Consider the following 24,499-nt stretch of genomic DNA (forward strand, 5'->3'; position numbering starts at 1 on the left):
GGGCGTAGAATTCAGTGGCTTCTGCCTCTACGTCGATCTTAATCTCTGCGCTGCACTACTACTAGGCCTGGACTTCCAGTGCAATCTCCAGAGCCTTACCCTCAAATTCGGCGGGCCCTACCACCCCTCAAAGTGTGTGGCCTAGTGACCCTAAAGGTCGACCCACCCTCCCTCTTTGCCAATCTAACTCCGGATTACAAACCCGTTGCCACCAGGAGCAGACGGTACAGCACCCAGGACAAGACCTTCATCAGGTCCGAGGTCCAGCGGTTGCTTCGGGAAGGCATCATCGAGGCCAGCAACATCCCCTGGAGAGCCCAAGTAGTAGTCGTTAAAACTGGGGAGAAACACAGAATGGTCATAGACTTCAGCCAGACCATCAATCGGTACACGCAGCTCGACGCATACCCACTCCGCGCATATCTGATATGGCCAGATTGCGCAGTACCGGGTCTTCTCAATGACAGACCTCAAATCCGCCTACCACCAGCTCCCCATTCGTAAATCGGACCGTCCATACACTGCTTTCGAGGCAGACGGTCGTCTCTATCACTTCCTCAGGGCTCCCTTTGGTGTCACTAACAGGGTCTCGGTCGTCCAAAGGGAGATGGACCTAACGGTCGACCGGTACGGTTTGCGGGCCACCTTCCCATACCTAGACAATGTCACCATCTGCGGCCATGATCAGCAGGGCCACGACGCCAACCGTGCCAAATTCCTCCACACCGCCACTCTCCTCAACCTCACCTACAACAAGGAGAAATGAGTGTTCAGCACAATCCGCTTAGCCATCCTCGGCTATGTGGGCCAGAATGGAGTTCTGGGGCCCGATCCCGACCGCATGCGCCCCCTCATGGAGCTTCCCCTTCCCCACTGCCCCAAGGCCCTCAAATGCTGCCTGGTGTTCTTCTACATCCAGTGGGTCCCAAACTATGCGGACAAGGCCCGCCCACTCATTCAGTCCATCCACTGGCCTTCGCCCGTATCAGAGCTGATATAGCCAAGGCCGGGACGCACGCAGTAGATGAGACACTGCCCTTCCAAGTAGAAAGCGATTCATCAGATGTCGCACTTGCCGCCACCCTCAGTCAGGCAGGCAGGCCCGTGGCATTCTGTTCCCGCACCCTTCATGCTTCAGAAATTCAGCACTCTTCTGTCGAAAAAGAGGCCCAAGCTATCACTGTAGCTGTGTGGCATTGAAGGCATTAAGTGGCCGGCAGGTGATTCACTCTCCTCATTGACCAACGGTTGGTAGCCTTCATGTTTAACAACACGCAGCGGGGCAAGATCAAAAACGATAAAATCTTGCTGTGGAGAATCGAGCTCTCCACCTTTAATTACGAGATTTTGTATCGCCCCAGCAAACTCAACAAGCCCCCAGACACCCTACCCCGAGGTACATGTGCCAGCGCACATGTAGACCGACTCCGGGCCCTACACAACAGCCTTCGTCACCCAGGGGGTCACACGATTGTACCATCTTGTCAAGGCTCGCAATCTGCCCTACTCAGTCGAAGAAGTACCGACAGTCGGCAGGGGCTGCCAGGTCTGTGCGGAGTGCAAGCTGCACTTCTACCGGCCGGACCGAGCGCGCCTGGTGAAGGCCTCCCACCCCTTTGAACGCCTCAGCGCGGATTTCAAAGGGCCCCTCCCCTCCACCGACCAAAACACGTATCTTCTCAGCGTGGTCGATGAGTACTCCAGATTCCCCTTCGCCATCCCATGCCTCGATATGACATCTGCCACCGTCAAAGCCCTAAACACTATCTTCGCTCTGTTCAGCTTCCCCGTCTACATCCACAGTGACAGGTGACCCTCATTCATGAGTGATGAGTTGTGTCAGTTCCTGCTCAGCAGGGGCATCGCCTCCAGCAGGACGACCAGCTATAATCCCCGGGGAAACGGGCAGGTTGAAAGGGAGAATGGGACGGTATCGAGGGCCGTCCAACTGGCCCAACGGTCCAGGAACCTCCCAGCCTCTCGCTGGCAGGAGGTCCTCCCTGATGCACTAGACTCCATTCGGTCACTACTGTGCACCGCTACGAATAACACACGCCATGAACATCTTTTTGCCTTCCCCAGGAAGTCCACATCTGGGGTGTCGCTCCCCACTTGGCTCGCAGCTCCAGGACCGGTCCTGCTCCATAGGCATGTCCGACTCCACAAGGCGGACCCGTTGGTGGATAGGGTTCACTTGCTCCATGCCAACCCCCAGTATGCCCATGTGGTGTACCCCGACGGCTGCCAAGATACTGTCTCCCTCAGGGACCTGGCACCAGAAGGTTCCACCAAAACACACTTCTCTGGTCCGGCACCACCCTCCCCTCCCCCGGTGCTCCCAACATTAACCCCACCAGGACCATCCCTCCTTCCCCTGCCCACGCCAGAGGATGAAGAGGATTTCGACACAGTTCCGGAGTCATCCAACATCAGGCCAGCATCGACATCGCCGACACCGCTACGTTGCTCCCAGCGGAACGTCAAGGCACCAGACCAGTTGAATCTCGAACTGGCACCGGACTTTCAAAAGGACAATTTTTTTCTTTTCCCTGATAAAACACTGTACATAAATTCACTACTGTATATAGTTCTCCACCACCCCTGCCGGACTCATTTTTAATAGGGGGTGAATGTGGTAAACCACTGTTACACCTGTATCCCCTGCCTGCTGGCTCCACCCAGTAAGAGGAGCATGTCCTCTATTCAGCAGCCATTTTGCCAGCTGCAGCAGGAGGCCACACATCTTACTACATTAAAGCCACAGTTGTATCCAACCTTAGTCTTTGTACAATTGATCGTGCATGACTAACATGGGCTCATAATACTGTGTAACAAGGGCTTGGCCTCACTTAAAAAGATTTCACTGTTGTTCTGCCAGCGCTTATAACTGAGTCAGAATAACGAATAAGAGTCCAGGCAGTTAGTGAGATTCAGAATTTCCAATTAACCATACAACCAAGTGCTTACTTAGGAACACATTTTCCATTTCAAAAAGAGATGTGCAGACACTGCACAAATTTCAATCAAGGGGACCATAATTTAGTGCATTCCTCATTGAAGTTTTTACCTGGTCTAACCAGGATTAGGCAAAGAAATCTAATATTCACAAATGAGACGCTGCCAAGGTTCCCAGTGAGTTCACGGATGCTTTTGTTTCAATAACAAAATATATATTTCAAAAAACAAATCATTGTGGCCGAGTTTAAATTACGGTATTAATTTAAACCTTGGGAGGATTCATTTGCCCAGTTCTTCACCCTTAATTCCATTTCTTGGTCCTTTGTCCATGTATTACTTTCTGTTTTTTCAAATACTAATCCAATTCCCTTTGAAAGTGACGTTACAATCTCAGCATCAATAGCTGCTTGATGTAAAACATTCCAGATTCTCATAAAACCTTTACTTTTGCATCAATGCTATCGCCATAATCCTGAACATGAACAGTCTATCAACTGGCAGAAACATTGTTTTTACTATTTACTTTCTCAAAATCATAAAGAATCATAGAACCCTTAAAGTGCAGGAGGCGGACATTCAGCCCATCGAGTCTACACCGACTTTCTGACCCCACCTAACCTTTGGAAACTATGGGACGATTTAGAATAGCCAATCCACCTAACCTGCAATTCTGAAAACTGTTACCTCTTCCAACTGTAAAACCTTCTGCTCCCATGCAAAAAAGTCAATATTCAAGCCTTTCATAACCTTTTCTTCCAAGTATAATTTCAGTGGAATATTCTGTGGTTTTGCATTTCCAATGATTCCAAGAACCTTCTGATAAAAGGGATGCCCAGAATTGCACAAAGTATTCCATGTGATCTAACCAATTTTCTATACAAATTCAAAATAATGTCCTTGCTTTGGTATTCAATGCCCCATGTGCAAAACAGGATCTCCCTGGCTTTTTATGGCCTTTCTTATCTGTGTTCAAATGTCAAATGTCTGTGCATTGGCACTGCCAGACTGTTCTGGTCTGACCATTTCAGTTATAATCATTTGCATGGTTCTTGCTCCCAAAATGTACTGCTTCTCATATTCTGCATCAAATTGCATTTGCCCAGCTATGCCTGAGCAAAGAGGCAAATTAAAGAGTTAAAAGAGCCAATCCTGTCTTTGTATAGAGTACATGTGCACACCATTGAATCAACATGCACAGGCATGGGCACAATCAACGTCTGGAGACGGTCACATACCATGCAGGGTGAATAAATAATGTCTCAACTGTACAAAGGTTGCGCTCTTGAGAAGAAGGTTATGCTCTTGAGCAGAAGGTTGCACAACAAGGCGAGTCAACCAGACGCACCCAACAACAGTTAGGAGGAAGAATGTCTGCGAATGCAAACGTCGCAGACAGTGATCACATTTCCCATCTCCCCGCCCCTCCCTTGACCTTCAGCCACTTCGAGGGGCAAGCAAGCAAGGGAGACTGGGTGGTTACGGGCAGTAAGTAACGGGTGAGGATTTTTTAAAAAGTGAATCATCGCTGGAGCTGCTACACACCTGTTAAGGTACGAGGGACATGGACAAAATGGGCAACATTATGGGGAGTAACCAAGAACAATTTCTCATAGAACTCGAAACAGTGAGGCGATAGATTAGCAAATTTGTCACCTTCCAACAAAAATAAGAGAAATATTGGAAGACTTCAATTACCCCAATACAGACTGCGAAAAATATATTGCTAGGGATCATAAGAGTCACAGATGTTTACAGCATGGAAACAGGCCCTTCGGCCCAGCTTGTCCATGCCACCCATTTTCTATCTCGAAGCTAGTCCCACTTGCACTGGAGTGCTGAACTGTTTGCATTTGAGTGCTACAGTGAGAGTTTGGTAACTGACGGAATTAGGTGAGGAGGGAGTAAGGTGCTCCTTACATTTCATTTCCTATATTTATCAAAGAGCGTGAAGGGAGCCAGGAGTTTAGAGTACAACTGACTGGAAGCAGAGTCAGAGGGACAGTCGGTCTACGGGGCAGATAATTCTGGAAAGTAAGAGGGGATGGAGGCTAGGGCAGTTGCATGCTCCTCCTGTAGGATGTGGGTGGTGAGGGGAATAGGTAGGAGATTCTGTGGTCGCGAGCGAGACTCCCGGAAGGTATGTTGCCTCCCGGGTGCCAGGGATGTCTCGGATCGTGTCTTCAGGATCCTGAAGGGGGAGGGTGAGCAGCCAGAAGTCGTGGCGCACATAGGTACCAACGACGTAGGTAGGACAAGGGGTGTGGAGGTAATAAACAAGTTTAGGGTGTTAGGCTGGAAGTTAAAGGCCAGGACAGAGAGTTGTCATCTCTGGTTTGTTGCCGGTGCCACGTGATAGCGAGGCTAGGAATAGGGAGAGAGTACAGTTGAACACGTGGCTGCAGGAATGGTGTAGGAGGGAGGGCTTCAGGTATTTGGATAATTGGAGCACATTCTGGGGAAGGTGGGACCTGTACAAGCAGGACGGGTTGCATCTGAACCAGAGGGGCACCAATATCCTGGGGGGGCCTTCTAGTAGTCTTTGGGAGGGTTTAAACTAATTTGGCAGGGGAATGGGAACCGGATTTGTAGTCCAGCAACTAAGGAAGCCGATATACAGGACGCCAAAGCACGTAGTGATGCAGTGGGGAAGGTAACACTGACCAAGGAGAGTACTTGCAGGCAAGGAGATGGGTTGAAGTGTGTATACTTCAATGCAAGAAACATCAGGAATAAGGTGGGTGAACTCAAGGCATGGATCGGTACTTGGGACTATGATGTGGTGGCCATCACGGAAACTTGGATAGAAGAGGGGCAGAAATGGTTGTTGGAGGTCCCTGGTTGTAGATGTTTCAACAAGATTAGGGAGGATGGTAAAAGAGGTGGGGGTGGCATTGTTAATTAGAGATAGTATAACAGCTGCAGAAAGGCAGTTCGAGGGGGATCTGCCTACTGAGGTAATATGGGTTGAAGTCAGAAATAGGAAAGGAGCAGTCACCTTGTTGGGAGTTTTCTATAGGCCCCCAATAGCAGCAGAGATGTGGAGGAACAGATTGGGAAACAGGAATGGTGCAGAAGTCACAGGGTAGTAGTCATGGGTGACTTCAACTTCCCAAACATTGAGTGGAAACTCTTTAGATCAAATAGTTTGGATGGGGTGGTGTTTGTGCAGTGTGTCCAGGAAGCTTTTCTAACACAGTATGTAGATTGTCCAACCAGAGGGGAGGCCATATTGGATTTGGTACTTGGTAATAAACCAGGGCAGGTGATAGATTTGTTAGTGGGGGAGCATTTTGGAGGTAGTGACCACAATTCTGTGACTTTCACTTTAGTTATGGAGAGGGACAGGTGCGTGCAACAGGGTTAGGTTTATAATTGGGGGAAGGGTAAATACAATGCTGTCAGACAAGAATTGAAGTGCATACGTTGGGAACATAGGCTGTCAGGGAAGGACACAAATGAAATGTGGAACTTGTTCAAGGAACAGGTACTGTGTGTTTTTGATATGTATATCCCTGTCAGGCAGGGAAGAGATGGTCGAGTGAGGGAACCATGGTTGACAAGAGAGGTTGAATGTCTTGTTAAGAGGAAGAAGGAGACTTATGTAAGGCTGAGGAAACAAGGTACAGACAGGGATACAAGATAGCCAGGAGGGAACTGAAGAAAGGGATTAGGAGAGCTAAGAGAGGGCATGAAAAATCTTTGGTGGGTAGGATCAAGGAAAACCCCAAGGCCTTTTACACATATGTGAGAAATATGAGAATGACTAGAGCGAGGGTAGGTCCGACCAAGGACAGTAGCGAGAGATTGTGTATGGAGTCTGAAGAGATAGAAGAGGTCTTGAACAAGTATTTTTCTTCAGCATTTACAAACGAGAGGGGCCATATTGTTGGAGAGGACAGTGTGAAACAGACTGGTAAGCTCGAGGAGATATTTGTCAGGAAGGAAGATGTGTTGGGCGTTTTGAAAAACTTGAGGATAGACAAGTCCCCGGGCCTGACGGGATATATCCAAGGATTCTATGGGAAGCAAAAAATTAAATTGCAGCGCCATTGGCAATGATCTTTTCGTCCTCGCTGTCAACAGGGGTGGTACCAGAGGATTGGAGAGTGGCGAATGTCGTGTCCCTGTTCAAAAAAGGGAATAGGGATAACCCTGGGAACTACAGGCCAGTTAGTCTTACTTCGGTGGTAGGCAAAGTAATGGAAAGGGTACGGAGGGGTAGGATTACTGAGCATCTGGAAAGACACTGCTTGATTAGGGATAGTCAGCACGGATTTGTGAGGGGTAGGTCTTGCCTTACAAGTCTTAGTGACTTATTTGAGGAGGTGACCAAGTACGTGGATGAAGGTGAAAGCAGTGGATGTAGTGTACATGGATTTTAGTAAGACATTTGATAAGGTTGCCCATGGTAGGCTTATGCAGAAAGTAAGGAGGCATGGGATAGTGGGAAATTTGGCCAGTTGGATAACAAACTGGCTAACCGATAGAAGACAAGAGTGGTGGTGGATGCCAAATATTCAGCCTGCAGCCCAGTTACCAGTGGCGTACCGCAGGGATCAGTTCTGGGTCCTCTGCTGTTTGTGATTTTCATTAATGACTTGGATGAGGGAGTTGAAGGGTGGGTCAGTAAATTTGCAGATGATACGAAGATTGGTGGAGTTGTGGATAGTGAGGATGGCTGTTGTCGGCTTCAAAGAGACATAGATAGGATGCAGAGCTGGGCTGAGAAGTGGCAGATGGAGTTTAACCCTGACAAGTGTGAGGTTGTCCATTTTGGAAGGGCAAATATGAATGCAGAATACAGGGTTAACGGTAGGGTTCTTGGCAATGTGGAGGAGCAGAGAGATCTTGGGGTCTATGTTCATAGATCTTTGAAAGTTGCCACTCAAGTGGATAGAGCTGTGAAGAAGGCCGATGGTGTGCTAGCGTTGATTAGCAGAGGGATTGAATTCAAGAGCCATGAGGTGATGATGCAGCTGTACAAAACCTTGGTCAGGCCACATTTGGAGTACTGTGTGCAGTTCTGGTCACCTCATTTTAGGAAGGATGTGGAAGCTTTGGAAAAGGTGCAAAGGAGATTTACCAGGATGTTGCCTGGAATGGAGAGTAGGTCTTACGAGGAAAGGTTGAGGGTGCTAGGCCTTTTCTCATTAGAGCGGAGAAGGATGAGGGGCGACTTGATAGAGGTTTATAAGATGATCAGGGGAATAGATAGAGTAGACAGTCAGAGACTTTTTCTCCGGGTGGAACAAACCTTTACAAGGGGACATAAATGTAAGGTAAATGGTGGAAGATATAGGGGGGGGGGGGGGGATGTCAGAGGTAGGTTCTTTACCCAGAGAGTAGTGGGGGCATGGAATGCACTGCCTGTGGAAGTAGTTGAGTCGGAAACGTTAGGGACCTTCAAGCAGCTATTGGATAGGTACATGGATTAGGGTAGAATAATGGAGTGTAGATTAATTTCTTCTTAAGGGCAGCACGTTAGCATTGTGGATAGCACAATTGCTTCACAGCTCCACGGTCCCAAGTTCGATTTCGACTTGGGTCACTGTCTGTGTGGAGTCTGCACATCCTCCCTGTGTGTGCGTGGGTTTCCTCCGGGTACTCCGGTTTCTTCCCACAGTCCAAAAATGTGCAGGTTGGGTGGATTGGTCATGATAAATTGCCCTTCGTGTCCAAAATTCTATGATTAACCTAGGACAAAAGTTTGGCACAAGATTGTGGGCCGAAGGGCCTGTTCTGTGCTGTATTTCTCTATCTATCTTGCCCGCATTTGGCCCATATCCCTCTATACCCATTCTGCCCATGTAACTGCCTAATTGATTTTTAAAAGAAAAAAATTGTACCTGCTTCTACCACTGCCTCTGGCAGGTCGTTCGAGATGCGCAAAACCCTCTGTGAAAACATTCCCCTCTGCTCTCTTTTGTATCTCTCACCTTAAACCTATGCCCTCTAGTTTTAGACTCCTCATTATTTTATAGAACTCTAAGATTACCCCTAAGCCTCCTGCGCTCCAGGGGAAAAAGTCCCATCCTATCCAGCCAATCCATATAACTCAGACCATCGGGTAGCACGGTGGCCCAGTGGGTTAGCCCTGTTGCCTCACGGTGCTGAGGGCCCCAGTTCGATCCCGTGTTTGCGTGGGTTTCACCCCTACAACACAAAGATATGCAGGGTAGGTGGATTGGCCATGCTAAATTGACCGTTAATTGGAAAAAATGAATTTGGTATTCTAAATTGTAAAAAAAAAATAACTCAGACCATCAAGTCCTTGTAGAACATAGAACTTAACAGTGCAGAAGGAGGCCATACAGCCCATCGAGTCTGCACCAACCCACTTAAGCCCTCACATCCACCCTATCCCCGTAACCCAATAACCCCTCCTAACCTTTTTGGTCACTAAGGGCAATTTATCATGGCCAATCCACCTAACCTGCACGTCTTTGAACTGTGGGAAGAAACCGGAAGACCCCGAGGAAATCCCACGCAGACACGAGGAGAATGTACAGACTCCGCACAGACAGTGACCCAGCGGGGAATTGAACCTGGGACCCTGGCGCTGTGAAGCCGCAGTGCTATCCACTTGTGCTACCATGTTGCCCATCCTCGTAAATCTCTTCTGCACTCATTCTAGTTTAACAATATCCTTCCTATAATAGGGTAGCCAGAACTGAACACAGTATTCCAGGTGTGGTCTTACCAATATCTTGTACAACTTCAACAAGACATCCCAACTCCTGTATTCAATATTCTGACCAATAAAACCTAGCATGCTGAATGCCTTCTTCACCACCCTGTCCTCCTGCGACTCCACCTTCAAGGAGCTGTGAACCTGTACCACTAGATCTCTTTGTTCTGTAACTCTCCCCAACTCCCTACCATTAAGTGAGTAGGTCCTGCCCTGATTTAAAAGGTAAATGTGAGGGAGAGGGTGCTTCAACATTTTCCAACTTAAATTTAGACTAAAAGGTGGGTTTTTCAGCCGTGCCATTGAGGATAGGGGATTGGGAGGGATGAGGACCGCCACAGGGCAGGTAACTCGGTTAGCTGCTGCAGAACCTAGGCTGGCAGGGAGGGCTTCTAGACCTGCCCGCAGTGCCCACCCTAACACAGAGAGGCAGCCCCCAGGCATCTAAACCAATCTCTTACCATCTGCAGGAACCTGATGGTGGTCGACTGGACAATCCACCTTGGCCTTGTGGCCCTTAAGCTTTGCCCACCATTGCCGGGGGCGTGGGAACTGGTACACTGGCCAGTGGAAATGTTTTCAGCTCCCAGCCACATTGGATCCCAGGCCCTGGGTGCCCCTCAATAATCATGCCTTTAGTCTGTGCATATAGGAGGAAATACTGGCAGAATTATTGAGTGAAGAGCAAGTGTTATCATGTCAGATTTTATTTTATTTCAGCATTTATGTATAATTATATTTAGTATTTGCATTGGATATGTTTTAATAAATAGTTAAATCCATTTCATAGAAGCTGAGCATGATATAGATGGTTTCTGTTCTTCCACATCAGGTTACCAAAAAACAAAATTAAGAATGAGTTGCATGGAATATTTTAGGTAGTGGCTTTGGCCAATGCCGCTCTCATAATATACACTACAAAGCAATAAAAAATTGTTTTTCTAAACCCCTAATCAAAAGGTTAAGATATCACAAGACATTTCATATCCCATTAAATTCTTTGAAGCATAATCATTATATACGCAACAAAGTTCCCATAAACAGAAAATGGGACAAACAACAAGTTAATCTGTTCTTTGCGTTGTTGGGTTTGGGGGAGAAAATTGGTAAAGAAACAGAAAAAACTATCAACTCTAGATAGTGTCATTGAATATTTCACATCCACATGAACAAACAGTGCCTCAAATTTAACAATCCATAGAATGGCAACACAAACTATGGCATCAAAGTAGCTGATACATTCAACTCCTGGAACAGAACTTGAAACTACAATCTCTTGATTTAGACAAAAGTGCTACTAAACGAGCCAAGATAATCCACTGGAAAATAAGAGATGGCATTATATCCCCTTACAATCCATTCTTTATAATGTCAGTAAGTGACATCACTAAGTTTTAAACATCAGTAGGTAATGTGAGGGATTTTCCTGCCTCAACCACCACCAAAATTCATCCAGTCTTGGCGAAATGTGGGGCCGAAAACCACAGCCTATGGGTTTTTCTTCAATCTACCACCAAGATAACCAAATTCTCCAACTACACAGTTTTCCTGTGCAGGGTGCATTTTACCCAATGCAGATTTTACCAGATTCAAGAACCAGCCTCATGCAATAGATAATAATTTCATGAACATAATCATTAGGTAGCATCACAAGAGTGGGAGAGCATTCTATAATATGGAATTCCAGTGAGGGATGCTGGATGGTATGCAGTTTAATATCACAAAGTGTTCAGTGCAAAAAGAAAACTTTGCATGGTGTTGCAAGTTTTTGACCACGTGTCTATGCCATTTATATACTATTAAGTTGTACAGTGTGTTAAGAATTGTGAAAAATTAAGATTAGAAAATGAAATTGGGATAAAATTAAAAGAAGAAGGGAATTGATAAGTGCAGCTGTCTTAAGGGGTAGTCTGAACTGTGAATTAGCATACCAATGATAAAAACAAATGTTTACCTATGTAACTAGGGAAGAACAATGGGTGGTAACTTCAACCTGGAGAGATAAGCAAATTGGCACTTATGCGAAGAGCTGGGTCCACAGGGTGGGTAACAGCAAAGGGAAAAAATGATATATCCAAAGCACAATAACTGGAGATAGGGACACGAGAGACAGCTACCATCACAGCCACACACATCCAGCTACAGAAAACAGTCTTCCCTGAAAACAAACGATCACTAAATTACAATGGTTAAAATCCGAAAGAACTGGTTTCCTAAACGTGGACAAATGACCTGGGCATGGTAAATATCCGCGGGATTTAGCTCATGAGAGTTATATAATATTGGATGTTCTTTGGGAAAAATGTAGTCTCAGGAGTTTAGGACATGTAGATAGTTAGGAACAAAGGGATGACTTCATGAATTACCATGCGTGTGTATAGCCATCAGTGTAGTAAATGTACTGTTGTGTATAATAGTCCTTCTTGTCATGTGCTTTTCTTTTTAAGTTAAGAAATATTTTTTACTAATTGATCAGAAAATGACTGGACTATTCCTCCCTGGTTTGCATATCTTTTCTCAGTATACCAAATTAAAAATATACACCACTAAGAACCCGTCTTCCAAGTTACCCTTCTGGGTTTTGGGATAATGTAGCAGGGTTCTTGACAAGAGCTACATCCGACAGTATTATCAACTGCTAGCCTGTGACCATCCTTTATTAAATGTCAAAAGTTCAGGGTGGTAGCATCCTCCTCGTTATCAATATTCGTCAAATTTAGACCATCTGCAACCTTTCCAGTTACTTACTTTCTTTCCAGATTCATCAAAACAGACCGCCAATTACACCAATATTGGAAAGCAATATTGTCCAACACCTACTCTACAGACTCAACGATTCAACACTTGGCTGTCAAATAGACCTGAAATTAGGAAAATAATTTTACAACTTACTTTTATATCGAGCATTTAATAACTTGATACTGTGGTTTATTATGAGATATTAGAACAGAGGACCAAAATAGGAGCATAGGAACATGGGAACAGGCCATTCAGTTCCTTGAGCCTGTTCTGCCATTCAATGAGATCATGGCTGATCTGTGACCCAACTCCACATACCTGCCTTTGGCCCATATCCCTTAATATCTTTGCTTAACAAAAATCTATCTATCTCGGATTTAAAATTAACAACTGTTCTAGCTTCAACCGCTGTTTTGTGGAGTTCCAACCCTCTACCACCCTCTGAGTGAAGAAGTGCTTCTTAACATCTCTCCTGAACAGTTTAGCCCTATTTTTTTAAGACTGTGCCCCCTAGTTTTAGAAAAAAATGTATTTTTAAATGTTAAAGATGTAGGTTCCAAGTGTCTTAAATCTTTTTGTATCCCCTCTTTTTAAGGATCAAGGGATAAGGCAGCAGAAGACATACTCAGCAATGCTGAAGTGATGAAAATAGGCATATGAAGCAGGCCAGAACTGGAAGAGCACCGGAGCCTATTTGGCAATTCAATATTATCAAGATTAATCTTCCAATTACAATTTCACCTTCCCACACCATCCCCATGTCCCTTAGTATCCAAAAAATGTTATTGGTCTCTGCTTGAATTTGATCAGTGACTGAGCATGGACAGATTCCAAAGGTTCTTAACCTCTGAAATTTCTAACGCCAGCCCTAAACGACCAACCCCTTATTCTGAGACATCGACTGCTAGTTTTGGGAGATGATAGCGTAATGGTATGGTCAGATTGGGCTAGCATTTCAGGGACCCAAGCTGATGCCCTTGGACAGAGAGTCAAATCTCATCATGGCAGATGGTGGAATTTAATTTCAATTATAATTAATCAAAAAATCTGGAATTGAAATCTAGTCTCAGCGGCTATGAAATTCATTTGGTTCACTAAGTCTTTCAGGGAAGGAAATTTGCCATCCTTACCTGGGTCTGGCTTGGATGTGACTCCAGGCCCACAGCAAAGTGGTTCACTCTCAACGGACCTCAAAAGGCAATCAGGGATGGGCAACAAGTGCTGGCATTACCAGTGATTTCACTTGCCATGTAAGAACTTTTTAAAAAAGTTCTACACTCCTCATCCAGGGAAATATCATCCTAGCAATAAGCCATCAAACCCCTGAAGAATTTTAAGTCTCAATTAGATCACCTCTCCTTATTTCCAGGGAACTCAGTCGCAGCCTACTTAATACCTTTTCACTAGGGCAATTCCATTATCCTAGATGTACGAGATATGTTATAAAAGTAATCGAAACAGTAAGCAGCATGACAAAGTAAATATAAAAGTAACCAGTTTTGGATTCTGCAATGGGATGGGTGAGGGGGGGGGGGGGGGGGGGGGGGGAGAAGAGAAAGAGAGTGAGAGAGAGAAAAGCCTCTCTATGAGTGGGCCCAGATGAATCATTTGACCTCCCTTAATCATTGTCTTATAATGAGAAGCGGGGCAGAAAGAAATCCAGGACTTCATTGGCCATATTTTGGTCACACTACCACACCCCTCCTTCAAAAGAATCTTTTGGATTTCACAATTTGAGGGTTAATTCCACTTGGATGCAATTCCGAACACAAATGGAGACCAAGTCCAGCAATTTAGTAATCTGGATAGACAGCAAAACTATTTTGTTAATAAAACGGAAAACTGAGTTCATTCAATTTGTTCCGAATCTGAAACGTGTTCAATGTTTGGCACAGGTCATCAAAACACAGCAATGCAACAAGGAGCAATGGGGGCTAAGGTTCGATCCCAATCCACTGCTTTATTGAACGCAGCTACATCACGGTGGGAAAGCGATCAGAAACTGAGCATTTCCTAACAAACAGACAGCAAAAGAAGTGAGGACTCTGCGCAACTGCAGAGGTATAGGGGTAATTCAGGGTGGGGATTTTTGTTTAAACACAAGGAAAAATATAAAAAAGTTCAAATTATTGGTAAGTAATTCTCTTTTTTTTAAGGCACTAGAATTTAGAACTTAGGGAAAAGCAACTAAGAACAATGATTTTGTCTTGCATTTTCCAGCCAACATCCTAAAGGAAAGTTTGGCTCTGATTTATTTCTTAAATGTTTCTTTGCAACCCTTCAAAGTTCCAACAGATTTTATTCATTATTTAACACGGACACTAGTCTACAAGTTCCACGCTTGATGAAACCAAAGCCGTTATGACAGAGTAAATCAAAAACAGAAAGTAAAAGACAGCTTAAATACATCCTTATGAGGGAAGGGCATCTATCTGCATTTAGCAAACAATAAAATGTTAATTGTAACAAATAATACTGCAACATAGTCAAACTAGTAGACTTATGTTTTCTCACACTTTGCACTACTTGTCCATTGCCAATTAACAGTTTATACTGTTACTCCAAGTACAATCTCACTCCTAGCGTAACCATAGTAATAGCTTCTAATACCAAAATCAACTTCAGGATTTCATGGCATACCAATTTTATTTTGTAAATACTGCCAATTTCTAGGTTGCCACAGACCTTAAACATCCACAATTTCCCCAGTCACCTGGTCAGGCTGTAGCAGATTGCACAGCAACTTCACCATCCTATTTGATGCAGTGTTGACTTTCTACAGTTTAATCCTTTCCGTCACAAAGACGACTACTTCACCCTTAAAGCATCAGCCACCTTCACTGCTTCAACTGCCAGAATCCTCAGCCGCGCACTTGTCACCTCCTGATGTGGCTGTCATAATGTTCTCCTGGGCGATCTCCCATCTTTCACCCCTCAATCTTCAGTGCATCTAAACCTCTGCTGTCCATATACGATAATAACTAAACCCCATTTGTCCAACGCCTCTTCACTCAACAACTAATGTTTGCCATTGCTCCAACATCAGAAATTTAACATTTTCATCTGCGTGCTCAAATCCCTTCACTGTCACTGCACCCAACCTGACAACCAGAAAACCCTGCATTCCTCCAACGGTGGCATCCTGTGCATCCCCCGCTCTCTTCAGCCCACCAGACAGCTGTGCCTTCAGCCCCAAGCTTTGAAATTCCCTCCACCTCACTCTCCTAAAACGCCATCTGACTGTTCAGTTACTCCTTCTAAATCTGTATTTTTGCTTAGCGTTAATCTTTGTCTAATTGTGCCTCTATGAAGTGCCTTGGATGTTTTTTCTAAGTTAAAAGAAAGTATAAAAACACAGATTGTTACCAATGTATAGGATTACAAATTAACAATGAGTACATGGATAAAGTAATGGGGTGTGACTGGTGCAAGTGAAATTATACTTCAATGAAGAGGGGAGAAAACAAGCAGAAATAACCAGACAAGTACATTTGGTAACACAATACCATGATAACCAGACAAATTGCTTACAGTAAGGTGTGTCTGCAAACATTTCTTTGAATTTTTTTTAGGGCATTGTCATGGCAACAATGTGGTCTAAAAATAATTGGCACAAGTTATTTTCCATTTTGGTAAATTTATTTTATACAGTAACAATTGGGTGGATAATAAACTTCTCAGTTAGCAGACTTCACGTTTATTATGAGTCAGTTTAGCTGACTGCAAGTATTAAAAGCTCCAAAGTGAAACTGAATGATCTCAGAAGTTGCAAAAGATTAATCACCAAGGGCAGCACAGTGGTGCAGTGGGTTAGCACTGCAGCCTCACGGCACTGAGGTCCCATGTTCAATCCCAGCTCTGGGTCACTGTCCATGTGGAGTTTGCACATTCTCCCCGTGTTTGTGTGGGTTTCGCCCCCACAACCCAAAAATGTGCAGGCTAGGTGGATTGGCCATGCTAAATTGCCCCTTAATTAGAGAAAAATGAATTGGGTACTCTAAAAATTTTAAAAGAAAAAAAAAGATTAATCACCAAGACTGCATTTCAGTCTCTTTCCAAATACATGGCTCAAAGTCCAAGATGACACTACCCTGTGTCCTTTAAAAAAAAGACAGGACCACAATAACCAATGTGGAGTTAACTAAGTGACAATAGGACTTTTTTCCCCCAGGAAAGTGGTTTATTACACTTAAAGCAAACCCAGGTATCAGACTGCTGACATTGTGCCAAACAATATTGAACTTGATATATTCATCAATGATGTATTTCTGAAATATAACAGAACGTCAGAGCGCATGCGGTAGGCAAAAAACATTTGTGAGCAAGTGAGAGGAGCAAAAAGAGGAAAATATGTCAGATGAGGCCATTATGTCCTGGGATTTTCCTGCCTTCACTCTTTAATGAGATTCAGATATAAATACATTTTAACACTTTGTAGGCAAGAGCCAACCAAAGCGTGTGAATGCCCTGGACACCGAATCTACACAGTAATTAACTACTATGTTCAATCGCTGCCCAGGCCAGTTTTGTCTTTTTAAATGTGGCAGAGAAGGATTTAAAAAACTCTGAAAATGTAATCTGGGAAGCAGAGAGCAGGAGAGGGCGACTAATGACATGGTGCTTTGTAAATTGACACCATGTATCGGGTTAAATTAATCAACCGAGCTCATTCAGATGTCAGCCCCTCCCTCCACAGAGTGTCCAAGGAAAGGTTGTGTTGGGGCTGGAGACTCAACCCCACAGCATCAGCCCCAACAAACCAGAGTCTGGAAAACTCACTGAAGAATAATCTCGATCCTCGAAGATCATTCCAGTACGGACTCAGCAGTTTAAACACTGACATTGACTGATTGTAAATTAACTGTGAAATAAAGTTCAATTCTTCGACTTTTTCCAAAGTCAAGTGGGACTAAAGCAGCATTGAAACAGGACAAACTGCCCTGGAGAGTCAGTGGAGTTTATATTTAGTGAAATGTTCCCACACTGTCCTCACTCACCACGGATTTAGCACTTCCCCGGGGATCCGATCCTTCCTGCCCCGGCTCCGCGGCCAGCGCCAGTCCCCTAGACCGGTGAACGGATCCCGGAGAAGGGGGGGCTGCGTGTCCCCGGATTGGGGGGGGGGGGGGGGCTGTGTCTCGCCGGTGAAGGGGGGGGGGGCTGTGTCTCGCCGGTGAAGGGGGGGGGGCTGTGTCTCGCCGGTGAAGGGGGGGGGGGGGCTGTGTCTCGCCGGTGAAGGGGGGGGGGGGGCTGTGTCTCGCCGGTGAAGGGGGGGGGGGGCTGTGTCTCGCCGGTGAAGGGGGGGGGGGGGCTGTGTCTCGCCGGTGAAGGGGGGGGGCTGTGTCTCGCCGGTGAAGGGGGGGCTGTGTCTCGCCGGTGAAGGGGGGGGGGCTGTGTCTCGCCGGTGAAGGGGGGGGGGGGGGCTGGGTCTCGCCGGGTGAAGGGGGGGGGGGGGGCTGTGTCTCGCCGGTGAAGGGGGGGGGGCTGTGTCTCGCCGGTGAAGGGGGGGGGGGGCTGTGTCTCGCCGGTGAAGGGGGGGGGGGCTGTGTCTCGCCGGTGAAGGGGGGGGGGGGCTGTGTCTCGCCGGTGAAGGGGGGTACAGTGTCTCCCCGGTGAAGGGGGAGGTACAGTGTCTCCCCGGTGAAGGGGGAGTACAGTGTCTCTCCGGTGAAGGGGGGTACAGTGTCTCCCCGGTGAAGGGGGAGTACAGTGTCTCTCCGGTGAAGGGGGGTACAGTGTCTCTCCGGCGAAGGGGGAGGTACTGTCTCTCCCCGGTGAAGGGGGGGTACAGTTTCTCCCCGGTGAAGGGGGAGGGGGGGTACAGTGTCTCCCCGGTGAAGGGGGAGGGGGGGGGGTACAGTGTCTCGCCGGTGAAGGGGGGGGGGGCTGTGTCTCGCCGGTGAAGGGGGAGGGGGCTGTGTGTCGCCGGTGAAGGGGGAGGGGGCTGTGTGTCGCCGGTGAAGGGGGGGGGGGGCTGTGTGTCGCCGGTGAAGGGGGGGGGGTGTGTCTCGCCGGTGAAGGGGGGGGGGTGTGTCTCGCCGGTGAAGGGGGGGGGGGGTGTGTCTCGCCGGTGAAGGGGGGGGGCTGTGTCTCGCCGGTGAAGGGGGGAGTACAGTGTCTCCCCGGTGAAGGGGGGAGTACAGTGTCTCCCCGGTGAAGGGGAGGGGGGTACAGTGTCTCCCCGGTGAAGGGGGAGGGGGGTACAGTGTCTCCCCGGTGAAGGGGGAGGGGGGTACAGTGTCTCCCCGGTGAAGGGGGAGGGGGGTACAGTGTCTCCCGGTGAAGGGGGAGTACAGTGTCTCCCCGGGGGAGGGGGGGTACAGTGTCTCCCCGGTGAAGGGGGGTACAGTGTCTCCCCGGTGAAGGGGGAGTACAGTGTCTCCCGGTGAAGGGGGAGTACAGTGTCTCCCGGTGAAGGGGGGAGTACAGTGTCTCCCGGTGAAGGGGGGGTACAGTGTCTCCCCGGTGAAGGGGGGAGTACAGTGTCTCCCGGTGAAGGGGGGGTACAGTGTCTCCCCGGTGAAGGGGGAGGGGGGGTACAGTTTCTCCCCGGTGAAGGGGGGGGGTACAGTGTCTCCCCGGTGAAGGGGGGGGGGGGGGACAGTGTCTCCCCGGTGAAGGGGGAGGGGGGGGTACAGTGTCTCGCCGGTGAAGGGGGGGGGGGCTGTGTCTCGCCGGTGAAGGGGGAGGGGGCTGTGTGTCGCCGGTGAAGGGGGAGGGGGCTGTGTGTCGCCGGTGAAGGGGGGGGGGGGGGCTGTGTGTCGCCGGTGAAGGGGGGGGGTGTGTCTCGCCGGGGAAGGGGGGGGGGGGTGTGTCTCGCCGGTGAAGGGGGGGGGGGTGTGTCTCGCCGGTGAAGGGGGGGGGCTGTGTCTCGCCGGTGAAGGGGGGGAGTACAGTGTCTCCCCGGTGAAGGGGGGTAGTACAGTGTCTCCCCGGTGAATGGGGGAGGGGGGTACAGTGTCTCCCCGGTGAAGGGGGAGGGGGGTACAGTGTCTCCCCGGTGAAGGGGGAGGGGGGTACAGTGTCTCCCGGTGAAGGGGGAGTACAGTGTCTCCCCGGGGGAGGGGGGGTACAGTGTCTCCCCGGTGAAGGGGGGTACAGTGTCTCCCGGTGAAGGGGGGGTACAGTGTCTCCCCGGTGAAGGGGGGGTACAGTGTCTCCCCGGTGAAGGGGGGTACAGTGTCTCCCCGGTGAAGGGGGGTACAGTGTCTCCCCGGTGAAGGGGGGGTACAGTGTCTCCCCGGTGAAGGGGGGTACAGTGTCTCCCCGGTGAAGGGGGGGTACAGTGTCTCCCCGGTGAAGGGGGGTACAGTGTCTCCCGGTGAAGGAGGAGTACAGTGTCTCCCGGTGAAGGGGGAGTACAGTGTCTCCCCGGTGAAGGGGGAGGGGGGTACAGTGTCTCCCCGGTGAAGGGGGAGTACAGTGTCTCCCGGTGAAGGGGGAGTACAGTGTCTCCCGGTGAAGGGGGGAGTACAGTGTCTCCCGGTGAAGGGGGGGTACAGTGTCTCCCCGGTGAAGGGGGGAGTACAGTGTCTCCCGGTGAAGGGGGGGTACAGTGTCTCCCCGGTGAAGGGGGAGGGGGGGTACAGTTTCTCCCCGGTGAAGGGGGGGGGGTACAGTGTCTCCCCGGTGAAGGGGGGTACAGTGTCTCCCCGGTGAAGGGGGGGGGGGGTTACAGTGTCTCCCCGGTGAAGGGGAAGTACAGTGTCTCCCGGTGAAGGGGGGTACAGTGTCTCCCCGGTGAAGGGGGAGGTACTGTGTCTCCCCGGTGAAGGGGGAGGGGGGTTACAGTGTCTCCCAGGTGAAGGGGAGTACAGTGTCTCCCCGGTGAAGGGGGAGTACAGTGTCTCCCCGGTGAAGGGGGAGGGGGGGGGTACAGTGTCTCCCCGGTGAAGGGGGAGGGGGGGTACAGTGTCTCCCAGGTGAAAGGGGAGGGGGGTACAGTGTCTCCCCGGTGAAGGGGGAGGGGGGGGTACAGTGTCTCCCCGGTGAAGGGGGAGGGGGGTACAGTGTCTCCCCGGTGAAGGGGGAGGGGGGGGTACAGTGTCTCCCCGGTGAAGGGGGAGGGGGGGGTACAGTTTCTCCCCGGTGAAGGGGGAGGGGAGTAGTGTCTCCCCGGTGAAGGGGGAGGTACAGTGTCTCCCCGGTGAAGGGGGGTACAGTGTCTCTCCGGTGAAGGGGGAGGTACTGTGTCTCCCCGGGGAAGGGGGAGGAGGGGGTACAGTTTCTCCCCGGTGAAGGGGGAGGGGGTGGTACAGTGTCTCCCCGGTGAAGGGGGAGTACAGTGTCTCCCCGGTGAAGGGGGAGTACAGTGTCTCCCCGGTGAAGGGGGAGTACAGTGTCTCCCCGGTGAAGGGGGAGTACAGTGTCTCCCCGGTGAAGGGGGAGTACAGTGTCTCCCCGGTGAAGGGGGAGTACAGTGTCTCCCCGGTGAAGGGGGAGGGGGAGTACAGTGTCTCCCCGGTGAAGGGGGAGGGGGGGTACAGTGTCTCCCCGGTGAAGGGGGAGGGGGGGTACAGTGTCTCCCCGGTGAAGGGGGAGGGGGGGTACAGTGTCTCCCGGTGAAGGGGGAGGGGGGGTACAGTGTCTCCCCGGTGAAGGGGGAGGGGGAGTACAGTGTCTCCCCGGTGAAGGGGGAGGGGGGTACAGTGTCTCCCCGGTGAAGGGGGAGGGGGGTACAGTGTCTCCCCGGTGAGGGGGGAGGGGGGTACAGTGTCTCCCCGGTGAAGGGGGAGGGGGTACAGTGTCTCCCCGGGGGAGGGGGTTACAGTGTCTCCCCGGGGGAGGGGGTTACAGTGTCTCCCGGGGGAGGGGGTTACAGTGTCTCCCGGGGGAGGGGGTTACAGTGTCTCCCCGGGGGAGGGGGTTACAGTGTCTCCCCGGGGGAGGGGGGTACAGTGTCTCCCCGGGGGAGGGGGGGTACAGTGTCTCCCCGGGGGAGGGGGGGTACAGTGTCTCCCGGGGGAGGGGGGGTACAGTGTCTCCCCGGGGGAGGGGGGGTACAGTGTCTCCCCGGTGAAGGGGAGGGGGGTACAGTGTCTCCCCGGTGGAGGGGGGTTACAGTGTCTCCCCGGTGAAGGGGAGGGGGGGGTACAGTGTCTCGCCGGGGGGGGGGGGGGTACAGTGTCTCGCCGGGGGAGGGGGGGGTACAGTGTCTCGCCGGGGGAGGGGGGGGGAGAGTGTCTCGCCGGGGGAGGGGGGGGGTACAGTGTCTCGCCGGGGGAGGGGGGGTACAGTGTCTCGCCGGGGGAGGGGGGGGGTACAGTGTCTCGCCGGGGGAGGGGGGGTACAGTGTCTCGCCGGGGGAGGGGGGGGGTACAGTGTCTCGCCGGGGGAGGGGGGGTACAGTGTCTCGCCGGGGGAAGGGGGGGTACAGTGTCTCGCCGGGGGAGGGGGGGGTACAGTGTCTCCCCAGGGGAGGGGGGGGTACAGTGTCTCCCCGGGGGAAGGGGAGGGGGGGTTACAGTGTCTCCCCGGTGAAGGGGAGGGGGGTACAGTGTCTCCCCGGTGGGGGGGGGTACAGTGTCTCCCCGGTGAAGGGGGAGGGGGGTTACAGTGTCTCCCCGGTGAAGGGGGAGGGGGGTTACAGTGTCTCCCCGGTGAGGGAGGGGGGGAGATAGTGTCTCCCCGGTGAGGGAGGGGGGGAGATACAGCGTCTCCCCGGTGAGGGAGGGGGGGTACAGCGTCTCCCCGGTGGGTGAGGGAGGGGGAGGGGTAAGTGTCTCCCCGGTGGGTGAGGGAGGGGGGGTAAGTGTCTCCCCGGTGGGTGAGGGAGGGGGGGTAAGTGTCTCCCCGGTGGGTGAGGGAGGGGGGGTAAGTGTCTCCCCGGTGGGTGAGGGAGGGGGGGTAGTGTTTCCCTGGTGAGGGGTACAGTGTCTCCCCGGTGAGGGGGAGGGGTATAGAGTCTCCCCGGTGGGCGGGGGCGAGAGTCTCCCCGGTGAGCGGGTGGGGGTGGGGGGGCGAGAGTCTCCCCGGTGAGCGGGTGGGGGTGGGGGGGCGAGAGTCTCCCCGGTGAGCGGGTGGGGGTGGGGGGGCGAGAGTCTCCCCCGGTGAGCGGGTGGGGGTGGGGGTGGGGGGGCGAGAGTCTCCCCGGTGAGCGGGTGGGGGTGGGGGGGCGAGAGTCTCCCCGGTGAGCGGGGGGGGGGGGGGTGAGAGTCTCCCCGGTGATGGGGGGGGGGGGTTGCGAGTTTCCCCGGTGAGCGGGGGGGCGCGAGTGTCTCCCCGGTGAGTGAGTGAGCGGGCGGGCGCGGGGAAAGGGCGAGAGTCTCCCCGGTGAGCGAGGGGGGGGGGGGCGCGAGAGAGTCTCCCCGGTGAAGGTGGGGGGTGGGGGGGGGGGGGGGGGGGTCTCCGCGGTCAATCCCTGCCTCTCCCACGAGGGATCCTCTCTGGAGTCTGCTCCTTACAACTTACCCCAATTCACCAGCAGCAGCAGCCACACCGAGTGCTCCATCCTCACCGAGGTTCTGCTTTCCTGGCAAACACTCCTTAAACTCGGAAGAAAAGGAATCTCTCTCTCTCAACTGGTGCCCTTCCAACACCTCACTCAGTCTCCAGGTGGCACTTTTTGCAACATGAGCAAACTCCAGACTGAAACACCAAACTTTTTATTAAACCAAAAACTTCGTAAACTCCCAGAAATCTCCCCCCTTTTTTTTAAACTCGAGGGGATGGAAAAAACCCCAAAGCCAGCTTTAACGGCCAGACACTTGGGAAGTTTCTGTTCCCTTGCTGCAGAAAGCAGGCGGAAGCGCCCAGGAAGACTTTCCCCCTTTCAGGTAATTGGCTCTGTTAAAGGGGAGAGAACAGCTCAGCGGGCGGAGACATCTGACGACAGAAAAAAATCGAGTGATCGTAATCCTGCCTCATGGGAATTTTTATTTTCGTTTCTGCTGTTGTGAGACGGGTTCTTTGTTCGTTGATATGGAAAGCATTGGGATCCTGGCATTGTGCACATTAAAATTCTCTCTTGTCACATAGTCGCTGTGGGCTAGTATGACTGCCTCTGGAACCATTCACCGCTTTCCGCAAATAATGTTTAAAAAATCTAAATCAAAATGGTCAATAGACATAATTTGGCCGTGGATGAATTTATGCAACTTAAAATCAATTAATAGGAATAAAAAGGAAACTGTTGCGGTTGTAATAAAGTTACAATTCAATTCACACTACATGGGTGGAGGCGGGTACCCCACTCCTCTAAATCAACAGATTTTAGGTTCAAACATTACTCCACAGATTTGAGATGATGCGGAGGTGCCGGCTTTGGACTGGGGTGAGCACAGTAAGAAGTCTTACAACACCAGGTTAAAATCCAACAGGTTTGTTTCAAACACTAGCTTTCGGAGTGACACGTGGTTGGAAGTGAACAGTGGTTTTAATAGTCTTACAACTGAGCCTGCCTGCGACGAGATGAACTGGCAGCAGGCTCACAACTGCAGATCTTTATACTTCCGGTTAGTGGGAGGAGCCATGGGCGGAACCATGGGCGGAGCCAAGGGTGGAGCCCAGTACAAACTCCTCATCTCCCCCTGTGGGCAGAGCCGCGCAACTGCTCGTATACCAAGCTTACAAAGACACAACACATACAATGTAACACTGTGTGAATTACTAGGACTGTGATTCACCACACGGAGCACTGGTCCTTCCTCAGGAAGTTCTCCCCGTGTTTGCGTGGGTTCTGCCCCCCCCACAACCCAAAGATCTGCAGGCTAGGTGGATTGGCCACGCTAAATGTCCCTTAATTGGAAAAAATTAATTGGGTACACCAAATTTATTTCCCAAAAATTTTTCTGCAAATCAGGATGCAAAGTTCATGTTTGTTATATGTAGGGAAGCACTGGCAATTGAAAGTTTAAAATCCTCAAAACTTCAAAGACCTTTTGTCATGAACTCCAATTGGCTTTATTGGTTGGCGAATTGGAGTATGAGCTCCCTCAATGATAGCTCATTGAGGGGGCCCATATAATCACCTGTGTAGGCTTTGGGAGCAGTCTTAAGTTGACTGGACTGCTAGCAGCACTGTTTGTAGCTGCTCCTGTAATATCGTTATTGTAAATAAATATTGGTGTGGTGACGGAACTCCTGCCTCCTGTGGATTACTACAGTGGCGACGAG

At 50.3% G+C, this 24,499-nt stretch overlaps 1 protein-coding gene across 2 annotated transcripts in view; it reads right to left on the reverse strand.

Annotated features, from left to right (window-relative positions):
• LOC119968966 (prostaglandin F2 receptor negative regulator-like) overlaps positions 1-24,499 on the reverse strand; it is a 171,957-nt gene that overhangs the window by 54,229 nt on the left and 93,229 nt on the right. The window contains exon 1 of one of the 2 annotated variants that reach the window (XM_038802021.1): positions 22,796-23,179. The exons of the other annotated variant lie outside the window; for it this stretch is intronic. Within the exon in view, the coding sequence (XP_038657949.1) occupies positions 22,796-22,835 (40 nt within the window). The 5' untranslated portion in view covers positions 22,836-23,179. Of the gene's footprint in view, positions 1-22,795; positions 23,180-24,499 lie in introns of those variants that run through there. 2 annotated transcript variants of the gene reach the window in all.

Source organism: Scyliorhinus canicula, chromosome 7, assembly GCF_902713615.1.
Source record: "Scyliorhinus canicula chromosome 7, sScyCan1.1, whole genome shotgun sequence".
Classification (NCBI taxonomy): domain Eukaryota; kingdom Metazoa; phylum Chordata; class Chondrichthyes; order Carcharhiniformes; family Scyliorhinidae; genus Scyliorhinus; species Scyliorhinus canicula.